This window comes from Neolamprologus brichardi, chromosome 17, assembly GCF_056152115.1.
Source record: "Neolamprologus brichardi isolate AB-2024 chromosome 17, ASM5615211v1, whole genome shotgun sequence".
Classification (NCBI taxonomy): Eukaryota; Metazoa; Chordata; class Actinopteri; order Cichliformes; family Cichlidae; genus Neolamprologus; species Neolamprologus brichardi.
In genome coordinates, this window is record NC_142120.1 from 18,076,642 (window position 1) to 18,097,232 (window position 20,591).

Here is a 20,591-nt window from a genome sequence, read left to right on the forward strand (position 1 = left end):
GGTCATCTCCACAACGACTGCGGTGCATCTATCCATCAGGAGGGAAAGTGTCGAGAAAAAATAAATGGTCTGAACAAGCCTGGGAGGATGAGTCATCTATCTGAGGGGGAGCTGCATGTGGAAAAATATCTCAGCTGTGAAAGCTTTGACAAAGTTGTGGTGAAAGGGACAAGATTTCCTAAGAAGTTAAGGATGTATTGTTTGGGTAAGGCTGAATGGAAGTGCAAAAGTGGAGACTAAAAAAAAAAAGCTCCTTTTGTACAACAAGTAACCTGCCTTCTTTTAACACCTGGCTGAGGTGAATGGGATGGATGTGATGGGTGTGATGCTTCGGTTACATAAATGGCAGTTGAGCAGCCATTACACAAAAAAAGAATCTTTCAGGAGACCTGTCTTTCCACTCAGTTTACTTAAAGCATTCTTTGAAAAGTAAATATGGGAGGTGTTCATGTTAACCTGTGTGTGTGTCTGTGTGTGTGGGTGCATTAATGTCACAACTACAACTGTCAATTGTCACACCAAATATAGCATCCTCTTCTCAGGACAGAAGGAAAACAAACTCACTGCACTGAAGCAAAAGGTAAATAATTTGAATAAAACTATTATTTTAAAAGAGCAAATTAGTTTACATTAACGTTGTATACGGTATATACAGATTTGACAACCAACATGTGGTTAACCCTTGTTTATAGTAATTACGTGTCTATTTTTACAAGCACTGCTCAGATTATTGTAAACTAAAGAAATCCTGAAGAGAGGAAAAGCAAATGAGCTGCAGTTAATGAGCCACAGTGCTTTTTGCTTGCCATTGTTTGTTACCCTGTAACACAGGCTATGTGGCACTGCCTGTTAGAGACAAGTGTATGAGCAGGTTTTCTTTGCTGGCATTTCTGAGTTGTAGGTGCTCAGAGATTCCCAGATAACACAGAGGGACATCGTTTCAACGGTTGGAAAACATGACACGTTCTGGAGAAAACTTTGAACCAAATTTCCATTTCCACTCCTATACCAGCGCTGATTTTGACACCTTTTGATCAGAAAAAGGTTTTTTGATCAGTTTCCATGAGCAATGACCAAAGCATCAACATTAATTTGTGGCTTATCTGCTCCTAGCTCACATCGCTCTGTCACTAATAGTTTCCCCCCAAAGTACCGGCTAGACAAACTGACTTCACTAGATAAAACTGCCTTTCTACTAGCTGCTGTAAGCTGACACTAGCCTACCTCTTCAAATACTCAATCCAGATCAGTTTTATTCCTTGTACAGTTTGTTTTGGAGGGGAGGGTGCACAACACACTGGATTTTTAATGGGAATGTGTTTTCAGTTTTTTAAAGGTGAAACACTACAAACCTTTTAGACTACATTTGAGTTAGTTTTCAAAAGCTAGTTTTGAATTAGAAATGAACTGATTTTTATTCGTACAAAACAGCATAATCTGTCATGGTACCAGAGATGTAAGTATTATAAGCTGATTTACTAACAGAAGTGAGTAAAACTTGTGTACATTTCATAAATGCTGCGTATTTCAGTGACCTTTGACCAGGATTTTGTTTATCTTCACAGTGGTTCAAGAGGACCCTTTATGATACAGAGATCTAAATGTGTGCGTGGTGCACGGGTGCATCAAAGTAATCCTTCCTACCTTCAGGGGGCATGAGGGTCTTGTTGTTTTGTGCACACCAGCCAACTGGGTGCAGCTCAGCTGTCATGACATCACACCAGAAGTCAGCCTTGCGGTCCTCGCCGTAGCCACTGAAGCGCAGGAGCAGCAGCTGGCCACATGTAGTGATGATGGTGGCCACCCAATAAGTGTCTGGGTTGCTCTTATTGGCCACTTCGAGCTTCATGCCAGGCTGGAAGCTGCTCTGAAGGCTGATCTCCACCTATAGAGGAAAACAAAAGGACTTTCAAGTTATAATCTTTTTTTTTTGTTTGTTTGTTTTGAAGACGTTTGTCTTACTGTTTTTCCTTAAAAACTGAAGTTAACACTGAAATTTGGGAGACCAACAGGGCATGAAAACAATCAGAGGATCAGAACTCAATTTCCATTTATAAACTCTGGTTGTACAAATAAACTGTGTCTGACAGCTGAAATATTACAGGTCAACCATGAACCACACTTCAGTGTGCAGGTTTGTGGCCCCTTTGGATACTTGGTTTTAAAATAAGGGTGATAAGAATGAAGTTTGTTTACATCCTGCTTGACCCCCCTGACCTTTACACTGTAGGTTGGTACTACATCCATAATAAACTATAAAAAAAGAATAAAAAGGAATAAACTAGGTAAATTTGACAAATGAACAAACAAAAACAAGAGGAACCGTCTTTTTTTGTGGAACTAAAGTAGTGACAGTAGGGGTGTATGACATAACCAAAATAATATTAATAACACTGTGTGGGGGATGAGTTCTGGTGCTGTTTCAAAACTCAGTATTCACAGTAGCAAAACGAGCGTTAAAGGGAACTCCACTCATTTTACACACAAAGGTCAGCTTATGGGAAGTGCTTCACAGCCTGTGAAAACAGTTGCTTAGTGTCTTTCCTTGCTTTGCAGGAGGCCAAAGAAAACAACCCTTGAGAATTTCATTAGGACCGTCATGGCTCGAGCTTCAGACTAGTCAGACTAATGAAAGAAAAGTGTTACAAACAGAAAGCATGAAGATTCAAAGACAAGAGCATGCAGGAAGTTGTAGTGCAGGAATATTCGTTATGTGCAATCTGGTGTTTCTGGAATTTAACCTACATCAGATATTAAAGGTCAGGGTATTTCTACCCATGCATTTTTTTTAAAGATGCCATTTCCAGGCACTTTCTGTCTTGTAACTGGAATTTTTTTCAGTTTGTTGGCGGAGATGCAAAATGATGATGGAAATTTTCTGACATTCATGACTATTTGACTAAATAACCAACAATGATATGATGTGAGCTACTAAAACCATACATGACATCTAGATCTCTGGAGTCTACTGATCAATGCTGTACCTAGATCCAGGCTAAAGACAAAAACAAAGACAAAAGGTGACTGGGCGCTTCCGTTGGACGTAAGATCTGTGGACACTGTTAATATCTTTAAAAAGAAACTTAGGACCCTTCTGTTCAGACTTCTCTCTATTTAGTTTTATAAATGTATACTATTTTAATTGTTGGATCTTATTCTGTATTGTTATTTTTTGAGAGCACTATATAAATGAACCTTACTTACTCCTGGGTTCATGTGAAAATGTGACATTTTCTTGTGAAGCTACAGCCAATTCCACCCCATTTCAGCCTATTTCACTTTGCTATGTATTTGTTAAATTATGATATGAATTTTTTGATCCACATCCCGATCTGGATTGTCTCTAAACGTTAATCATTTAAGTTTAACTGAGCCTCACCTCTGGAAAACATTTAGAGTAAATCTATTCGTGACACTTTGAGTACTCCTGCTAACAAACCAATCACATCACCTCCTTAAAGGAAGTAATTGAACAACAGTGTGATATCTAATCTCACATGTATTTTATCAATAGTGTATCACCTGATATTACATATTTACTGACAGGATCAAGTACTGACAGTGCCTAAGAACTGCTTTACAGTGCTACTAACAGCATGTAAGACGGGTGTAGGTGAGATTTTAATATTCACCAAGCCAAATTACTTTCAGAAAAAGACTAAAACAATCCCTCAGGTTAAACAAAAGCCTCTCAGTTTGTCCTTGTGCAGAAAAAGCGATAAATCTGTATATAAAAGCAGCACAGAATAATGCATTTCCACCATAGCCACAAGCTGCTGTACAATTCTAGAGAACATTACAAGCCCAGCAGGATGTTCACATTCAACACTAGAAAAAAAGAAAAAACACCACACACACACACGCACACACACACACACACGCACACAAACACACTCAGAAGTGAATGGAAAAGCCAACATCTTAGAAATAAACACAATACAAATGGCCCCGTGACTTCCTGCTACAACAATGCAAACGTGCTGTATCACTCTGGCTGGCTTATGTAAGAGAGCTACGGGCAGCCTCAGCAGCAAACACTGACTGTGTGTTTGTGTGTGTGTGTGTGTGTTTGTGTGCAGGGATGTGTGTGCACAAGCCCAAGAGAAATCACTGTTTCAATTTGTCCAGGCAGAGAGAGAAATGAGGGCTGCACTTTACTGAATCACATTTTTCTGGGGAATTCATGGTCTGTTTCCCAGTGACTCAATCCACTTACCAACAGGGCAATTTAGGCTCCCAAGAAACCTCGTCCCCTCAAATCACCACAGACAGTTTGTCCAACATTGCGGCGCACTTGTAAAACTCACATATTTTAATCTTGGTTTGATTACACTCAACACTCAGTGACGTAAGAAAGTGAGACACTGACACACATATTTTACACCTCTGAAGCCCGTCCTCCCGGCAGCTGAGCGCTATGAGTCTCATAAGAGCAGACAGCTGCTCTGCTGGACAAACACACGGTCATCTGAGGTGGATAAAGACTTCGCATCCAGGATCAGCTCTATTCGCCCATCTGGCCCTCTCCTGTGATGTAATGTATTAATGGAGGCAAAGCTGAGTAACTATTACTTATAGGGTGTCTTTTCTGGAGGACTGCTGGTAAAAAATAAAAATAAAATAATAATAATAATAATAATAATAATAATAATAATAATAATAATAATAATAATAATAACAATAATAATAATAATAATAATAATAATAATAATAATAATAATAATAATATAGATAGATATGTAAAACCACATGCGTTTTTTGTTTGTTATATGATTATTATTAACCCTGTAATTAATCAGTAGTCTGAAACTAACCCTCTGTTTAAGAAGAAAAACAGAGACTCCCTGATAAAATTATTAGTGTTACATTTTTGGATGCTGATCTAAAGTAACTAGGAAAGCTGTTAGAGCCAACTATTGTAACTAGGATATGGGGTGTGGAGAGTGGGGGTGGTTTGTTACAATTTAATGTTGTCCTCTATTCATGTAGTGCCATCTGCAATAACACTAATCTCTAATTTGGGCAGCAGCACAGGCAGAGCAGTGGAGCTGCGTGTGTGCTGCACAGAGGAGGAGGGAGACCCGGGGGACTTTGTTCCCACTTACTGCATGATGAGAAAGTAAACTATGTACATACAGACACCAGCAGTAGAGCACTAAGTTACAACTGACATACAGTACTGTGCAAAAATCCTGAGCCACCCCCACCTTTATATTTTGCTTTCAAGCAGCCAGACTTTTATTTGGACATTTGCTACTTTTTCACAGATGTTTAGTCCAGTCCTTGTACCTGACCACTTGTGGAGAAATGCGTTTTTTGTTTGTTAAACCGCTGAGCACAGACCTGTGAATTGTTGAAGCATGAAAAAGCAACACCTAACTCTAAGAATGAACCAGTGGACCCATCTACACACAGGAAACTTATTTTAAATGATATCTTAAGGCACTTTGTTACTATAGCCTGTCACAAAAACACAAATTGTTTCAGTTTCTTTAACTAAGTCCCAAAAAGCCAAATATGATACAGTCTGACAAGAATAAAATAGTAATTATCCACCACCAAGGTGCATCCTAAAGAGGAATACATTAAAAACCTGGCATATATTCCGTATGGTGTGTCCCTAAAACAAATTTGAGGAAACTGGACAAGTGGTGAACTACTTGGTGACCCCTGAGCAACTTCCTTTGGGGTGGCTCACAGAATTAAATACTAAAATGCCATAAAAGACACCAAGCCAAACGGTTTGAATGTAAAATAAATAACATTAAACACAGTTTTCGGTTTCAGCGGCTTGAACATTCAGCTGGCCCACAAAGAGAAACCACTTCCCTACTAGTCTTTCTTCTGTGGTTTCTGTGAGCAGACAGAAACAATTTCCACCTTCTAATAAACATATTTAAGCTACTTCAGCTGGAAGGAGAGCTGTGAGATGGACACTAAACATCAGCGACAGCAGGTGAATTCGACATGTTAAGCAGGCAACATAGTCGGCGATGGTCGACTCAAGGCCCGGTTTACCCCTCAGCTGGCCCTGACCAGGACAGCCCGAACCAACTTCAGCCTAGCAAATCAGAGCAAAGCAGAGCACAGTTGGCCTATAGACTCACTACCAAGAAAAGTACCTTTCTCTTTCACCTCTTAGCTCTCCAAAAATCTGTGGTCTGAGTAGCATCAGTAGTGATTATATAGATTTCACTTTTAAACAAGCTCTAGGCTGTGGTACATTGTTTTGATATCTGATAATGCAGCTTTCTAGAGAACTAAAACTGTAACCCAGTTCTAGTTCACACAAAGATAATGATCTGGGCATAGTGCAGCGCAGTCATATCTAGCATGCTCAGTATTTTGCCACTTTGCCACACAGCCTCTGGTGTGAGTTTTGCACAAAAAGTGCTGATTTTTAACATGCAGATGTTTTAGTGCCTACTCGAAACTGTTTTATTGTCTTCTTTAAACGTCTGCAGGCTAGCTGAGTAACTTGCTGCACCAACTGAGAGTTTACCCCATAAAATATAACACAGTGAAACCTGAGTCACTGAGCTTGAGCTTTATACTTTCAAGTTTCATGTTCTGATATTACTTTAACAACAAAATAACCTTGTTAATGTCACGCTGAAGATTTCACACAGACTGCACATGTCTATCTGAGTGTTTTGCTGCAAGTAGGAACGACTGGTCTGCCATACGTCAGGCGTCTCAAAAAGATGACATGTCTGGACACCACACAAAGCACAGGATTTGTGAGCAAACTCCATGCAAATACAATTACATGGAATATATATGTGTCAATATACAGTGGGGCAAAAAAGTATTTAGTCAGCCACCGATTGTGCAAGTTCCCCCACTTAAAATGATGACAGAGGTCAGTAATTTGCACCAGAGGTACACTTCAACTGTGAGAGACAGAATGTGAAAAAAAAATCCATGAATTCACATGGTAGGATTTGTAAAGAATTTATTCGTAAATCAGGGTGGAAAATAAGTATTTGGTCACCTCAAACAAGGAAAATCCCTGGCTCTCACAGACCTGTAACGTCTTCTGTAAGAAGCTTTTCTGTCCCCCACTCGTTACCTGTATGAATGGCACCTGTTTGACCTCATCATCTGTATAAAAGACACCTGTCCACAGCCTCAACCAGTCAGACTCCAAACTCCGCCATGGCCAAGACCAAAGAGCTTTCGAAGGACACCAGGAAAAGAATTGTAGGCCTGCACCAGACTGGGAAGAGTGAATCTACAATAGGCAAGCAGCTTGGTGTGAAAAAATCAACTGTGGGAGCAATCATCAGAAAATGGAAGACATACAAGACCACTGATAATCTCCCTCGATCTGGGGCTCCACGCAACATCTCATCCCGTGGGGTCAAAATGATCATGAGAACGGTGAGCAAAGATCCCAGAACCACACGGGGGGACCTGGTGAATGACCTGCAGAGAGCTGGGACCAAAGTAACAAAGGTCACCATCAGTAACACACTACAACGGCAGGTAATCAAATCCCGCAGTGCCAGACGTGTTCCGCTGCTGAAGCCAGTGCATGTCCAGGCCCGTCTGAAGTTTGCCAGAGAGCACATGGATGATACAGCAGAGGATTGGGAGAATGTCATGTGGTCAGATGAAACCAAAGTAGAACTTTTTGGTATAAACTCAACTCGTCGTGTTTGGAGGAAGAAGAATACTGAGTTGCATCCCAAGAACACCATACCTACTGTGAAGCATGGGGGTGGAAACATCATGCTATGGGGCTGTTTTTCTGCCAAGGGGACAGGACGACTGATCCGTGTTAAGGACAGAATGAATGGGGCCAAGTATCGTGAGATTTTGAGCCAAAACCTCCTTCCATCAGTGAGAACTTTGAAGATGAAACGAGGCTGGGTCTTCCAACATGACAATGATCCAAAACACACCGCCCGGGCAACAAAGGAGTGGCTCCGTAAGAAGCATTTGAAAGTCCTGGAGTGGCCTAGCCAGTCTCCAGACCTCAACCCCATAGAAAATCTGTGGCGGGAGTTGAAAGTCCGTGTTGCTCGGCGACAGCCCCAAAACATCACTGCTCTTGAGAAGATCTGCATGGAGGAATGGGCCAAAATACCAGCTACTGTGTGTGCAAACCTGGTAAAGACCTATAGTAAACGTTTGACCTCTGTTATTGCCAACAAAGGTTATGTTACAAAGTATTGAGTTGTATTTTTGTTATTGACCAAATACTTATTTTCCACCCTGATTTACAAATAAATTCTTTACAAATCCTACCATGTGAATTCATGGATTTTTTTTTTTCACATTCTGTCTCTCACAGTTGAAGTGTACCTCTGGTGCAAATTACTGACCTCTGTCATCATTTTAAGTGGGGGAACTTGCACAATCGGTGGCTGACTAAATACTTTTTTGCCCCACTGTACATATATATTCCATGTTTGGAAATACTCTTTTATTTATTTATTCATTTATAAGTGCTACATGGCTCTGAAAGCTTATCCTAAAGTAGAGCATAAACAAGGTCGATAGTAAAAAAAAGGTGCTCTGTTTAGGATAAAATCATGTAATAAATTTATTCTTGCAGCAGTTCAGCAAGCATAATAGACCAAATTGACTCCAAGTCTTCATCAGGATCTGACAAATACAAATTTGTAAATTCCACAAAAAGGCCGAAAGCAACAATGAATTAAATCCTACTAAGACGCTATTGTGTGTGGCTCTGAAGTCTCATACTGTATATCCTAATCCTACGATACAGAGCTCCACTTTTGTCCAAAAATATCACAAAAACACAACAAAAAGCAACACTGTTGCACTGGTGGCACTGACTGGTATTCATTATGACAAACACAAACAGTGCTGTTTGTTTTGACTAAAAATCATGCTGTCTTGCTTTGCCCAACAGAAAACAGTCCTCAAAAAATTCACTCGGCCAGAATTGTGGTAGTCCAAGACTATCAAGAAAGACATATGAACACATTGTTGAAAGGAGAAAAATGCTACACTGGTGATACTTAGATAATGTCCTAATATCATTATAATGACTGCTTTCATTTGCCACACCTACTTCAGGGCAAGAAAACAGGAAAGACTGGGTATGATGATAACATTCAAATATAGTCTCAGGAAAAGTGAATGAACAGCTGGTCCTTATTATGTTATTTATTTGCATCTATTGTCATGTTTTCTTTGGTACCTAATTAGGTACCTAAAATGGTATTTTAAAAAAAGAAAAAGAAATGTCAAAGGTCGCCCAACAACCCGTGCGTCACAAGGAAACAAAGACACTGAATCCTCTGTTGAGGCTTGAACACAGCACTGCCCTGTTTTGGTTCTCTCCAATGTGTTGTTAAAGGATCTCTGCATATGGCACTTATCTATGAGGCTGTATTTAAAGGATTAACATGTCAGGTGAAGTTTGTAGACAGTCACTCACATGCTTGAAGTTGGTGTGAGGGGCAGCGTCGGCCCCATTCTCCTCCAGGTACTCCTCCCAGTTAAACTCCACCTCTTCCTCCATCGAATCTGCATCTAAATGAACAAAAGTCAACTGTACATTAACCAACAATAATACAGATACTTAAAACAACAATTTAGCTCCCAGCTGATTTTTGTTTTTACTGTTACTTATTGCCTCATTTGTGCCCAGGAAACAAGGAAATATACCTAATAAGAACAGAGGCTTTCAGCTCTTCATCACACTCCCTTTGAATATTTAGACAGTTTAAAATTGTTGTTACACAACAAGAACACCAGGCACTGCCACTGGAAAATGTCATCTTATTTATTAACAGGCCTAAGCAGCTGTTGGCCCATATCTCAGTGCATCCCTAATGCAGGTAGCAATTAAACACAGAGCTGTAATTTCTTGTAAATGTAGCTAATTTTGCCTAAGCACAAAATCCACAGTAAACTATCTGGAGGCAGTTTGCGTGCACAGCGTGCTGCAGGTTGTCTTACATAATGTCATTAATGTTTCTCCTGAAGGTGATTGAAGCTGATGCAGTCGAGGCATGCGTCAGGCTTTTTTCCCATCAGTATGTTTCTGTGTGAGTGAAGTATGTGAAGGCTGTGTGTGTGTGTGTGTGTTTTAGTGTGTGCCGAATCTCTGGAGACTCCTCAGAGTGAAAACTGACGGACTGAACCTGTTCTGTGTAATGAGAGGAGATGGTAGCGAGCTGCTATTTTGATGGAGTTTGTTTCTAATAGACTGAAGTGTCTGCTCTCATTTTTCCCATGAATGGACATACGTGGCTTCCTCCCCTTAGTGGTCATTTTTCACTTTGTATATTATTAAATTAGTACATGTTTTTTCTTGTTTCTGATCATCAGCCAAAATTCAGACAATTTCATATTACATAGAGACTGCCTGACAATGCAGAATAAACTGCTTGGAACATGTTGCCATGGAGCTCCCTCCACGTATGTTCTAGATTCACACTGCATAGTAAATTCATTCTGTACATATGAGATCTGTCATAATCCACCGCAGTGGTTTCCAAGCTGTGTCCTGTGGCCCAACAGAGCACCTCGAGGTTAGTCCAGATCTACCTTGGGTATTTGTGTCAACTTAACATTATTAGTGCAAATTTAAATTCATGATATTAGTTTAAAGAGTCCGACAGTAAGATGGGTGAGGTAAAAGAGATAACTTTCCTGTGTGCAACACACAACTGCTAACTGAAATGGTTATGCTATTAAAAGTGCCTGCATCTGAAAATACAATCAAAAGAGGAACTGACAACACTTGACAAACAGGCTATTTTCTGCAGATATGAACACATGTGCGCCTTGTACTGTGTTTTTTTGGGACACCTTACACAAGAAACACAAAAATAAGCAATTTAACACCAACATTAAGTTACACGATATGTCAGTGCATGTCGCCTAAGCTTCTCTTAGTTAAATGATAAATCAAAATCATTTTACAACTTATACTCCACTGGTTCAGTTTCAGGTATAAGAAGTGTTAAAAATGTCCCATCATGAACAAAAACTTAAATTTGCACCTTCGCTCAGGATTGCAAACACATCAAACTGGCATTTAGCTCACATTTTATGTTTTCTTTAGAAAGAGAAAGTAGCACAACAACTGCAAGTCCAGAATGTACCTCGGATACAGGCCAGTAACGTATCCTGACATGTTCATGTGCAATGACAAAACATCCTGTAAAGCGGGCTTCCACGTAACGGTATGGGCATAGGTGTTATAACAGCCATCTTTGAATACACAGGAAAAAATACATGCTTCTCGTGACTAAGCCATGAGGACAGGAGAATTCAGTTCAAGCAATAAACTGCCAGGGACATACCCTTACTGCTGACCTAAAGGAGAAATCTACAGAGAGAATTAGAGCATGTCTTTGTGACACAAGGGGCATTCTCTGTTTCCCATCTTGTTAGTGAGATTCCTCAGACGCATTTTCATCTGTGTCAACCGCACCAATCTGTTGATCTGATGAGGGCTGCAACATGAAACCACCCAGGCCACATTATGGTTAAAAAAAGCAGTGCAGGGTCTTACCTGTGTTCACCTCTTCTTCTTTCCCATTGGTGGGATAGTGTGGCTTCACTGTAGTGAGGGCCAGTGGCTGCTCCTGAGTGTGAGACTGCATGCTGCCCGTTTGACTTCCTGTTGAGCATTAACCTTTAAACCTGAGATCTTTCAATTCTTCTTCACAGCATCTCTCGCCTTCCTTGACAGCCCTGCACCAGAAAAGATAAATTCAATCAAAGCTCTAATTTAATCAGATAATGTTCAATCTGCCCTCTGTCCAGAATAGTCCAAGATCCTTCCAGGAAACAGATGATTTTACTACTCTTCACTTACAATAACATGAACAAATCGACACAGTTCACAAAACCTTGAGGTTCGCACACATAAACAGCCAGTATTTGATGAGAATTTCCTTGGAAATTGTGCACACTGTATTTCCATTTCTTGAGAATAAACAAAAGAAGAAGTGGGTGGTTACCACAACCAGCAACAGCCAGTTTGTCTTAATGTGCTAAAAAGAAAAGAATGCCACCTTAAGAAACTTAACACAAGTCAGCTGATATTTTCAAAGCAGTAAAAAGCACAGCAGTTTTCTGCATCATTAAAATCATCCTCTCCCTCCTCCGCCTGTGTGCTTTTCCAATATCTTGCAAGCTGTGTTCATTTTCATACCACAGCAAAACTGCATCAGATAACCAGTCAGAGTTAAACAAAGTAGAAAAACTGGAATAACATGACTAAGCAAACAAGTCGGAAAATAAGTGTGACCAGAAAATATGCATCCAGGCACCTGAGGCAAGAGAATAATACAGAAGAGCAGAATCATGTCACTGTAACTAAATATGGAAGACTAAAGAGGAAATACTGTCTGACCGTAAATATGTATTTCTGGCACATACTGAAGGAAGCGTAACTGTGTAACGCTAACAACCATAAACACGTTTCTTTTGATCCTTTATATCATTAGCTAAGCTAATGTGTTAACTGAATATTGTTGGAGAGAACTGTAATAAAAAAAATAATAAAAAAGAAAACAGGTAACCAAGTCTTGATATTAAGTTTTAACCTTTTCCTTGTGGCTTTCTGTTATTATACAGAAATACCTGCAGGTGTTGATTAGCAAACCAGCTTCACCCTCCGGATCAAAAGTTAGTTTCTTCCCCTCCTCACAAAACTACAAAACTCACCTGTAAATGTGACTGGGTTGTTTGTTTTTACCTTTCCCAACCTGTTTTTATGTGGTATTGTTTTTCTTTTTAATTCTGTTTCTCTGTATTTAGCTAATCAGTTCGACTATTTCACCATTTCCACATTGATTGATTAACTGTTTGGGCCAGGCGTGTCAAACATAAGGCCCGGGGACCAGAATTACCCTGGTGAAGACTCCAAACCGGCCAACTGAATAGTTTTGGAAAATGTGAAGGACAACATCAGTTTTTGACTTTTAATTGTATTTTCACAATATTTACAGCTTTTCCTATAGATAAAGACCTCTGTCATAAAATTCCCAATACAAAGTAATTAATTTATACATTTCTGTAATTTTACACATTTGCTTCTTACAATTTAAGCACAGAGAGTCATACTGACAGATTTCTTTCATTTACTACAGCGGCCCTTTATCATGTGCAAAAACTGAGACAAACTGCTTAAATTGCACCTTTTATCTTATATTTAGATATCACATTGATTACATGTAGTTACATTTCTTTACACATAGACATAAATGGAAGTTTTAACGTAACATAAGGCTGTATATGACCTGCAATGCAAAATGAGTTTGACGTCCTTGGTTTAGGCTATAATTATTACTAAATCATGCAAAAATATAGTGAACATTTTCACTGAGTCCTCCCTCAACTACTTAAATGTCTCATTAGTCCACAACCCTCACAGCAGGTCCCTTCTCTGAGCAGTTCTCCCATGTCTGCAATGATCTTCACAGCATCAAAAACATGACGAGTTAATTTTCCCATTAATGTGGCTTTAACCAAGGAACCTGTACACATCCGGAGCTGCTGCACAGCTGCTGCCTACTGCCGATCATAACTAAGATAAGTGAACTGCAGAGACTTATTTCCTACAGGAATCAATAAAGGATGTCTTACCCTCTAATACAAAGCGGAGAAAACAAGCAAATCCTCCAACCTAAAAAATACAATTTACTGATGATCACTCCTTGCAGTGCATCATTAAAGCTGTATAAATACACTTAAAAAATGCCAGGACAGCACGTAGAAACCATGAGACTTGTGCAGTAAAAGGAATTTTAAGCAATAAAGTAAATCCTAAAGGAATAAAAACCAAAAGTCTATTCAACGCTGGCATTATTCCATGAATAAAACAAAGAAAAACAATCAAAACAATCATCAGTTCATTATACTCACAACAACAGGCTATGTTTGTCACTTGCCTGGTGGTTGTTCTTGGTCATGCAGTCACATCACCAATGAATCACTCACCGACTTACACCCATTTTCATCAACCTGGCAATTAGAGCTGAGGCATGTTGCTGTCACACAGCGATCCTCAATCAAGAAGAAAACAACTCCAAGCTCATGGGGTTGTTGCTCTTAACTTTTAAAATCAATATCCAAAAGAGCAAAAAACACTCCGTGATTAGGTACCTGACCTGATGTGCACCCACATGGGGGAAAAAAAAGAAGAAATAAAACAAAACTGTGATGCGCATCCACCAGTCCTCTGATGAAAACACACTGAAGTCCTGCTTCCAAAAAAGAGAACAAAAGAAAGAGCCTTAAAATCCACAGGAAAGGAAAACACTTCTCCTCGTCCTCGCATGCCTGTTGGAGCTGCGAGTGTATGTAGAACTGTGAGGCTGCAGCACAAAGGCTGTGACAGCCTCAACAACTAACTGTGTGTGTGTGTGCGCGCGCCATCCCCCACCACAGAACACACACCCCCTTGCGTCCCACAGTGGCTCCGGCGTGCATCCATTGCGTAAACAACACGCTGAGCTAATTTGGCTCACATGACGCTGCTGTTTGCTGCCCTTATCCCCCACTCTCTGCCTAAGTGCACTACAATCTTCAGCACTGATACATCACTGTCGTCAGCAGCCTTCCACAGCACTCATTAAACTCATCAGAGTGCTCAAACACTGCTATCAAACAGTAGGAGGAGGATGAGCAGCTCTTGTTTCTTTTCCTTAAAATTCTCTTTAAAAACTTGCAGTTTCACATTCACTCTACATCTGCTTATTTCAACACCTCAGCAAAGCAATTTAGAGCCTGATTGACATCTTTTAACTACTTTTTATGGTTTGTTATTTTAAAAACAGAAACAACGATCCACAATTTGCAGCTTTTGTCGATTTTATATCATCGTATATTGGATAGCTCTAAGATTTTTGAGCTGATGTGAGTTTGCAATGCATGACAATTGACTCCCAAAGTCATAACCTCCTGTTTGAACTTTAAAATATCAGATTTTTACCAGTTTTAGTTCTGCCTAATCCAGAATTTCAAACATACTTCTTCGCCTGTTCACCCATCATAAGAAACACATATGTGAAATGTTTTTTTCCCTCTCCAGTCTTTACTTCCACCGAAAAATGAGAGGAAGAGAAGTTACAGCCATGAAACAATGAGTCAGTAACACTGGTGTTATTGAACTTGTTCTCAATATGCTCAGCTTCAACTCCATCTAATTTGTTTTAACAGAAATGAAGCACAACAAATCCTACATCCATCTGAGTCACTGTAGCACTAGGTTGCCTCAAACCTTTGAAAAATTGCACCATGTATGCACAGCCCTCAATAGGGCGAGGAACAATGCACCTTTCTGAGCTGTTTTGGTGCTACACTGTAGCCCGTTTTATCTGAACTGAAAGAAAGAGAGTAAGCGCTGTGGTTAAAGTGACTTTGAGCTTTAATTTGAGGGCTTTAACAACCACACGAGATGAAAAGTGCAGCGACTGCAGTCCTATCATTGTCCACCTGCACTTCCCAGCAACTGGAGGCAGAATGTTGTTTTTTTTTAAAACGCACCAACCATTCCCCACACTAATTAGCTCAATACATGATGAGAACACCCTCGAAACATTTAAGCTAAAGGTTTTATTTCCAGTATGCTGGAAGTCAAAAAAAAAAAAAAAAAAAACACAAAAAAAACAGGAAATGTGTCATTGTTCAAATACTTTTGGCTAGCATTGCTCATTTCCCTAGAAGTCACTGCACATATTTATTATACTTGTAAACTCCTTGAATAGTCTCTGGAATAAAAGGTCACATATGCTCCTTTTATCAAATTAATGAAGTACTTTGGGGTCTTGAGGAAAGAAAGCTCACATCTATGTGCTTAAAGGTGTTTTACAATGAGTTTTCACAAGACACAGGCTTTAAAATTAATTTCTATGAGTGTAAAGTTTGGAAACAGGAGAACTAAGCTTCCCCTATCCTCTTACATACAATTAAATATTGCAATGAACCACTGGAAGTCGGCTTAAACAACAATATTTTCTACACTGACAACTCCATACCAGCGCAAGCTGAGCTTTTCCTTAAATTGATCCCTCACTGGATAAAGAAGTTTTCCAAATCCTGAGGGACGCTTGTTTGTTCTGACTCAGTGTCAACAGTTCCCCTCAGCATTCATCCAAAAAACAAGCCAAATTTTTGAAGCAGTTTTTTTCTGGGAGTTTTGCGTTTGTACTTGATGAAGCCTGCTGACCTGCAGCCTCCTGGAGGAAACAGCCCAGATTGGTCACCAGGGGATTAAACTGCTCTGAGAGTGTTTAATCTCAGACGCAGGACATTTGTGCCCCAATTGTCTCGGATTCAGAAGAGTTTTTTTTAAATTGATTAGCCCCTGATGGGGCGCTCGGGCATCCACGTGCTGTCTTCTTGCCTTTCTCTAAACCCATCCATGCCAAAGATTTAATAGGGGATTTGGGAGATTAACTACCACTGCATGGGCTTGGGTTTTATTGCATTACTCCGTATTAGGTTCTCTTCTTTTAGAGCTATCCAAGAGTTGTTTCCTCTTGGCAACAGGATGTCGTCATATAACAATTTGTCCTCTGTTTCTAACTCTTAATTCCTGCTGTTTTTAACATAGATGTGCACACAATGCACCCAATGTGCTTTATTCCCCAATTAGAACTGTCTGTGATCACTCACTGAAAACATAAGCATGAAATAACCACGGGCAAACAAGCATCTGCCCCTCAGGACCACAAATAAATAAATAAAAAAAAGAGGGAGGAAACAAGGGGTGAAACTCCCACATCCCAGAGCGTTCTTACAACTTCCACAAAACACACTTGCATAACATGGACAGCCTGCAAATCCAAGGCTTTTGGAAAGCAGGAGGAGAAGCTGATATTTGCCTACCTCCTCCCCTTATTCAAATAAGGGGGGAGAGTAAGTGTGATGCCAGCAGAAAGAAAGAAAGAAAGAAAGAAAGAAAGAAAGAAAGAAAGAAAGAAAGAAAGAAAGAAAGAAGAACAGAAAGAACTGGACTCTTTCTATCTTTGCTTCTCTTATCTGTGCAGAATATGTGATTGCCTCTTCTCCTGAAACACTCACCAGTGGATTAGCATACAATGCCTGATCAAAAAAAACAGCCACGTGATAAATGGCTGTTGGATGGCACTTTTAAAATAAATGAATAAATAAAAAGCCAAACCACCAAAAATGATAATCAGCTGGACTCGTATTGGTCTTTCCCGTGGAGAAAATGGATCATGTATGTTTAACATTATGACCATCTTCGCATTTTCTCCTTTAAAAGTGCTCATTTTAGGCGTTTTCCCTTTATCCGCACGCCTGCGCTCACGCATTCCCACTCGCAGCGTCGTGGAAAAAATCTTTGGAGCCACAAGAAGTCTAAAAGCATGATTTATTCATGCCGAACCTCTATCTGGGGCTCCGTTACGCGCAGTCTTTATTGTTTCTGCTCATTATGGTGACGAATTTAATCAGGAGGTGGAATCCTCTGGAATATTGCAAAGCCACTAAAAAAAAAAGAAAGAAATTGATTTTTGCGAAGCACCTCGCAAAGAAAAAGAGAAATAATTAAATAAATACGCATGTTGTTTTACCCAATTATCTGCTTAATCACTCAGGGAAAAAAAAAAGAAATCCCCGCAGAGAAAACAACACAGCGAAAGAAATTTTTCTCGCCCGACTGTGCCAACATCAACATATTAATCTAAGATTGCAGAGGGGATCAAAATCACCCTGTTGGTTTTATAAGAAAAAACAGTATTGATCTGACACACGGCGATCTAGAAGCATCGAATGAGCCACGGCATTTTTGATAAAAGTGAAAGAGGAAACGTTAAGTGCACATAAGGAAGATGAGGCTGTGAGGGGTGTAGCCGACCAGCAGGCTGGCTGGCACTCCGGTCATGTACTTTGCACACTCAAAACTGCAGCGGAAAAAAACTCCCACGGAGTTGCCAAATGCACACTTTGAATTTAATTGATTAAACCTCGTCCATGTCCACCAAAAGAAACCGAACCGGACGCTTTATCTGCCGTCGTTTTATTTTTTCCTCGTTCAAAGATTTTAAGGCGCAGTTTTCCCCCTACGATCACCATAACCCGCCATGTTGAAAGTGGTTTGACATTTTGGCAGTGTCCGGTATTTTCCGAAGGCTTTTACGCATCTAAAGGTGACGGGAAAAAATCCCACATGACTCATCTATATGAGAATGACGGCAATAAGTCATTTCTGGCGTTAATCTTTAAAATCAACTTCGTGCTCACGCCAAACAAAATTGCGTCGCGGCCATATAAAACACAGCATTAAAGAAACACATCAAATAACACACGAGCCGCCACTCACTCCTATTTTCCCCACGAATTGTTATAAATTGTGTTGTTTTCAAAGCAGTAAATGGCAGAACACATGCTAACAGACAAAAAAATAAATAAAAAAATAACAAGGCAATAAACGATATTACCGAGAGTGCCACGAGAAAACGTCCTCTCCGCCGGTGAAAGCTGTTAATTACAGCGCGTGCGAGACACTTTGAGCAACTTGGGCTCGTGAACGAAAGCTCGCGACTATATTATCTCGTTTCTACAGAAACCGTCTCTGGAGCACTTCGCTGTTTCAAAGCGGAGGAGGAGGAAAAAAATAACTCTGCCTGTGTTTATTTCGCCGATACAACCTCCGTCCCCCCCCAAACCCCGTCCCCCCCATAAAACCTCCCCCTGCTCAGGACCGCCGGAGCCGTCACCTGTCTTACCTGTCCAAGTTTTTTTTGTTGCCTCTCCTTCTCTTGACCCCCCTCTGCCTTTTCTCTCTCTCTCTCTCTCTCGTTCCCGTGAGCTACGCAAGCGACGTCTTTCAGCTGCTGCTGCCCCCCCTCCTGTTCCAATATGGCATCCCCCATCTGCGCATGTCCAAAAAACATCTACAAATACTTTCAAGCCAACTCTTTCATTGACCTTTCAGCACAGTAGCAAAAACATATTTCTACAGGCTTTTGTAAATATGGAGCCGAGGTTAAGTGAGACACCCACAGCCCCCAAAACTGAAAGCTGTATTCTACTCAGCCGAGCAGATACAATAAAGACAATATCTAATGCCTAATTTATACCTGGTGTATAAAATAAAATGAAACTATTTTTTTGTGTGTAAAACAGCCATTTCACCCACCCCCAGGACCCATTTTTCTTTAACTGTATAGTTACAGTTTTATTATTAACAGGAAGATAAACTATGGCCCCGTATAATCACACGTAAATCCTTTTAAGGAAGTATATGTAAGAATAGTTAACTGTAACAGCAGCAGCAGAGCATGTCTCATCATAAGCAGCTGCATATGTGTGTGAAAAAAAGAGTGAAGTCAATAATTTATGGCTTCTTGGCACTACTACTTTTCTCAGTTCAGACTTTTTCTTCTTCTTCATTGTTTTGGGGATGTCTAAGCACCACCCTTCCCTCCCCAAACAAGTTGTTGAGAAATAACCTTGATATATATATATATATATATATATATATATATATATATATATATATATATATATATATATATATATATATATATATATTAGTATTTATTTTAATAATCCAGGGCTAAATCTTATCAAAGTCAACACTATCCTCTAGCGGTAGGAGTGTATTGCATCAGTTAACGAGGCGAGGCGCTCATGCGTAGACCTCAAAGGTTGGCATGTATTTTCAGAAAGATCTAGAAAGAGTCAGATATTAACAAACTGTGATGGTAAGTTAATCCCAGTGGAAGGCAGCGCATAGTGAAAGTTTTATGGAGTGGAAATAAACTGAACTTTCAGCCTGGCTTTTTGCCCGGAAAGTGAGAGCTACGCAGCTCTATACCGCCCCATATGACGTTTTTTTTTCGTCTTCTTCTTCTGTTTTTTTTTTTCAAGGTGGCCAATTTCTAAAAGAAGTTTCGGTGAAATTAAAGCAGGTTCCTCTTTGAGCCTGAAACTTCACTCCTGACCTTGTTCCCGAGTTCTGACTCTTTGATGATATTTTGGGGACTTACTCCAATCACAAGATGAATAATAGGGTGACTGTGCGTCCCACTTTTTTTTCTTTTTTTATCATTTGTCCTCCCCCAGATCCCACGAAACATGTCCCACGGTTGTATTAACTGGTATTTACGCATGTCAGCCACAAAAACATGTCCGTGGATCCGTGGATGCAAAAAGTGATCGATCGTATTTAAAGTGTTGTAAATGGTTTGTTGGCCTTCAGTGTTTCAAACACATCTCAGACATGTCCTTCATTAATTATATCAAGCCACCATGTCACAAGGTAGAAGATGCAATCGGTTTTTGACAAAGTCACTTGTATGTCTTTTATTTATTGGAGTAAAACGTCTCACAAACATTAAAATGTCTTTTCCAAGAGGATATCTTTTCAAGAGGGCAGCAGAAATTGCCACAAATATAACAAAGCAGTTATATAAAGATATTTTACATGTGATCAAAGAAACTGGATTGATTGTAACAGGACACAGAGTGGGAACAATAATGCATGCTATACTGGTCATTTCTTTAATTTTCTATGTAACCCTTTCTCTCGCACATCCTGCCCACTACAGCCTATTTACCAGCAAAGATATTACGCATAACAAAGAAACGTTAGCAATCACTTTTTTACTCAGATAGCA

General features: G+C 39.9%; 1 protein-coding gene across 4 annotated transcripts in view; it reads right to left on the reverse strand.

The window, feature by feature from the left end:
- Positions 1–18,819, reverse strand: part of sfmbt2 (Scm like with four mbt domains 2) — a 59,079-nt gene extending 40,260 nt beyond the window's left edge. For 2 of the 4 annotated variants that reach the window (XM_035908965.2, XM_006780919.3), the window contains exons 1-4: positions 18,696–18,819; positions 11,504–11,685; positions 9,416–9,510; positions 1,645–1,885 (exon numbers count right to left, since the gene is read on the reverse strand). In XM_035908965.2, the coding sequence (XP_035764858.2) occupies positions 1,645–1,885; positions 9,416–9,510; positions 11,504–11,594 (427 nt within the window). In that variant the 5' untranslated portion in view covers positions 11,595–11,685; positions 18,696–18,819. Of the gene's footprint in view, positions 1–1,644; positions 1,886–9,415; positions 9,511–11,503; positions 11,686–13,889; positions 14,327–18,407; positions 18,525–18,695 lie in introns of those variants that run through there. The other 2 variants (XM_006780920.3, XM_006780918.3) reach the window with 2 other exon arrangements.
- Positions 18,820–20,591: the final 1,772 nt, after the last annotated feature.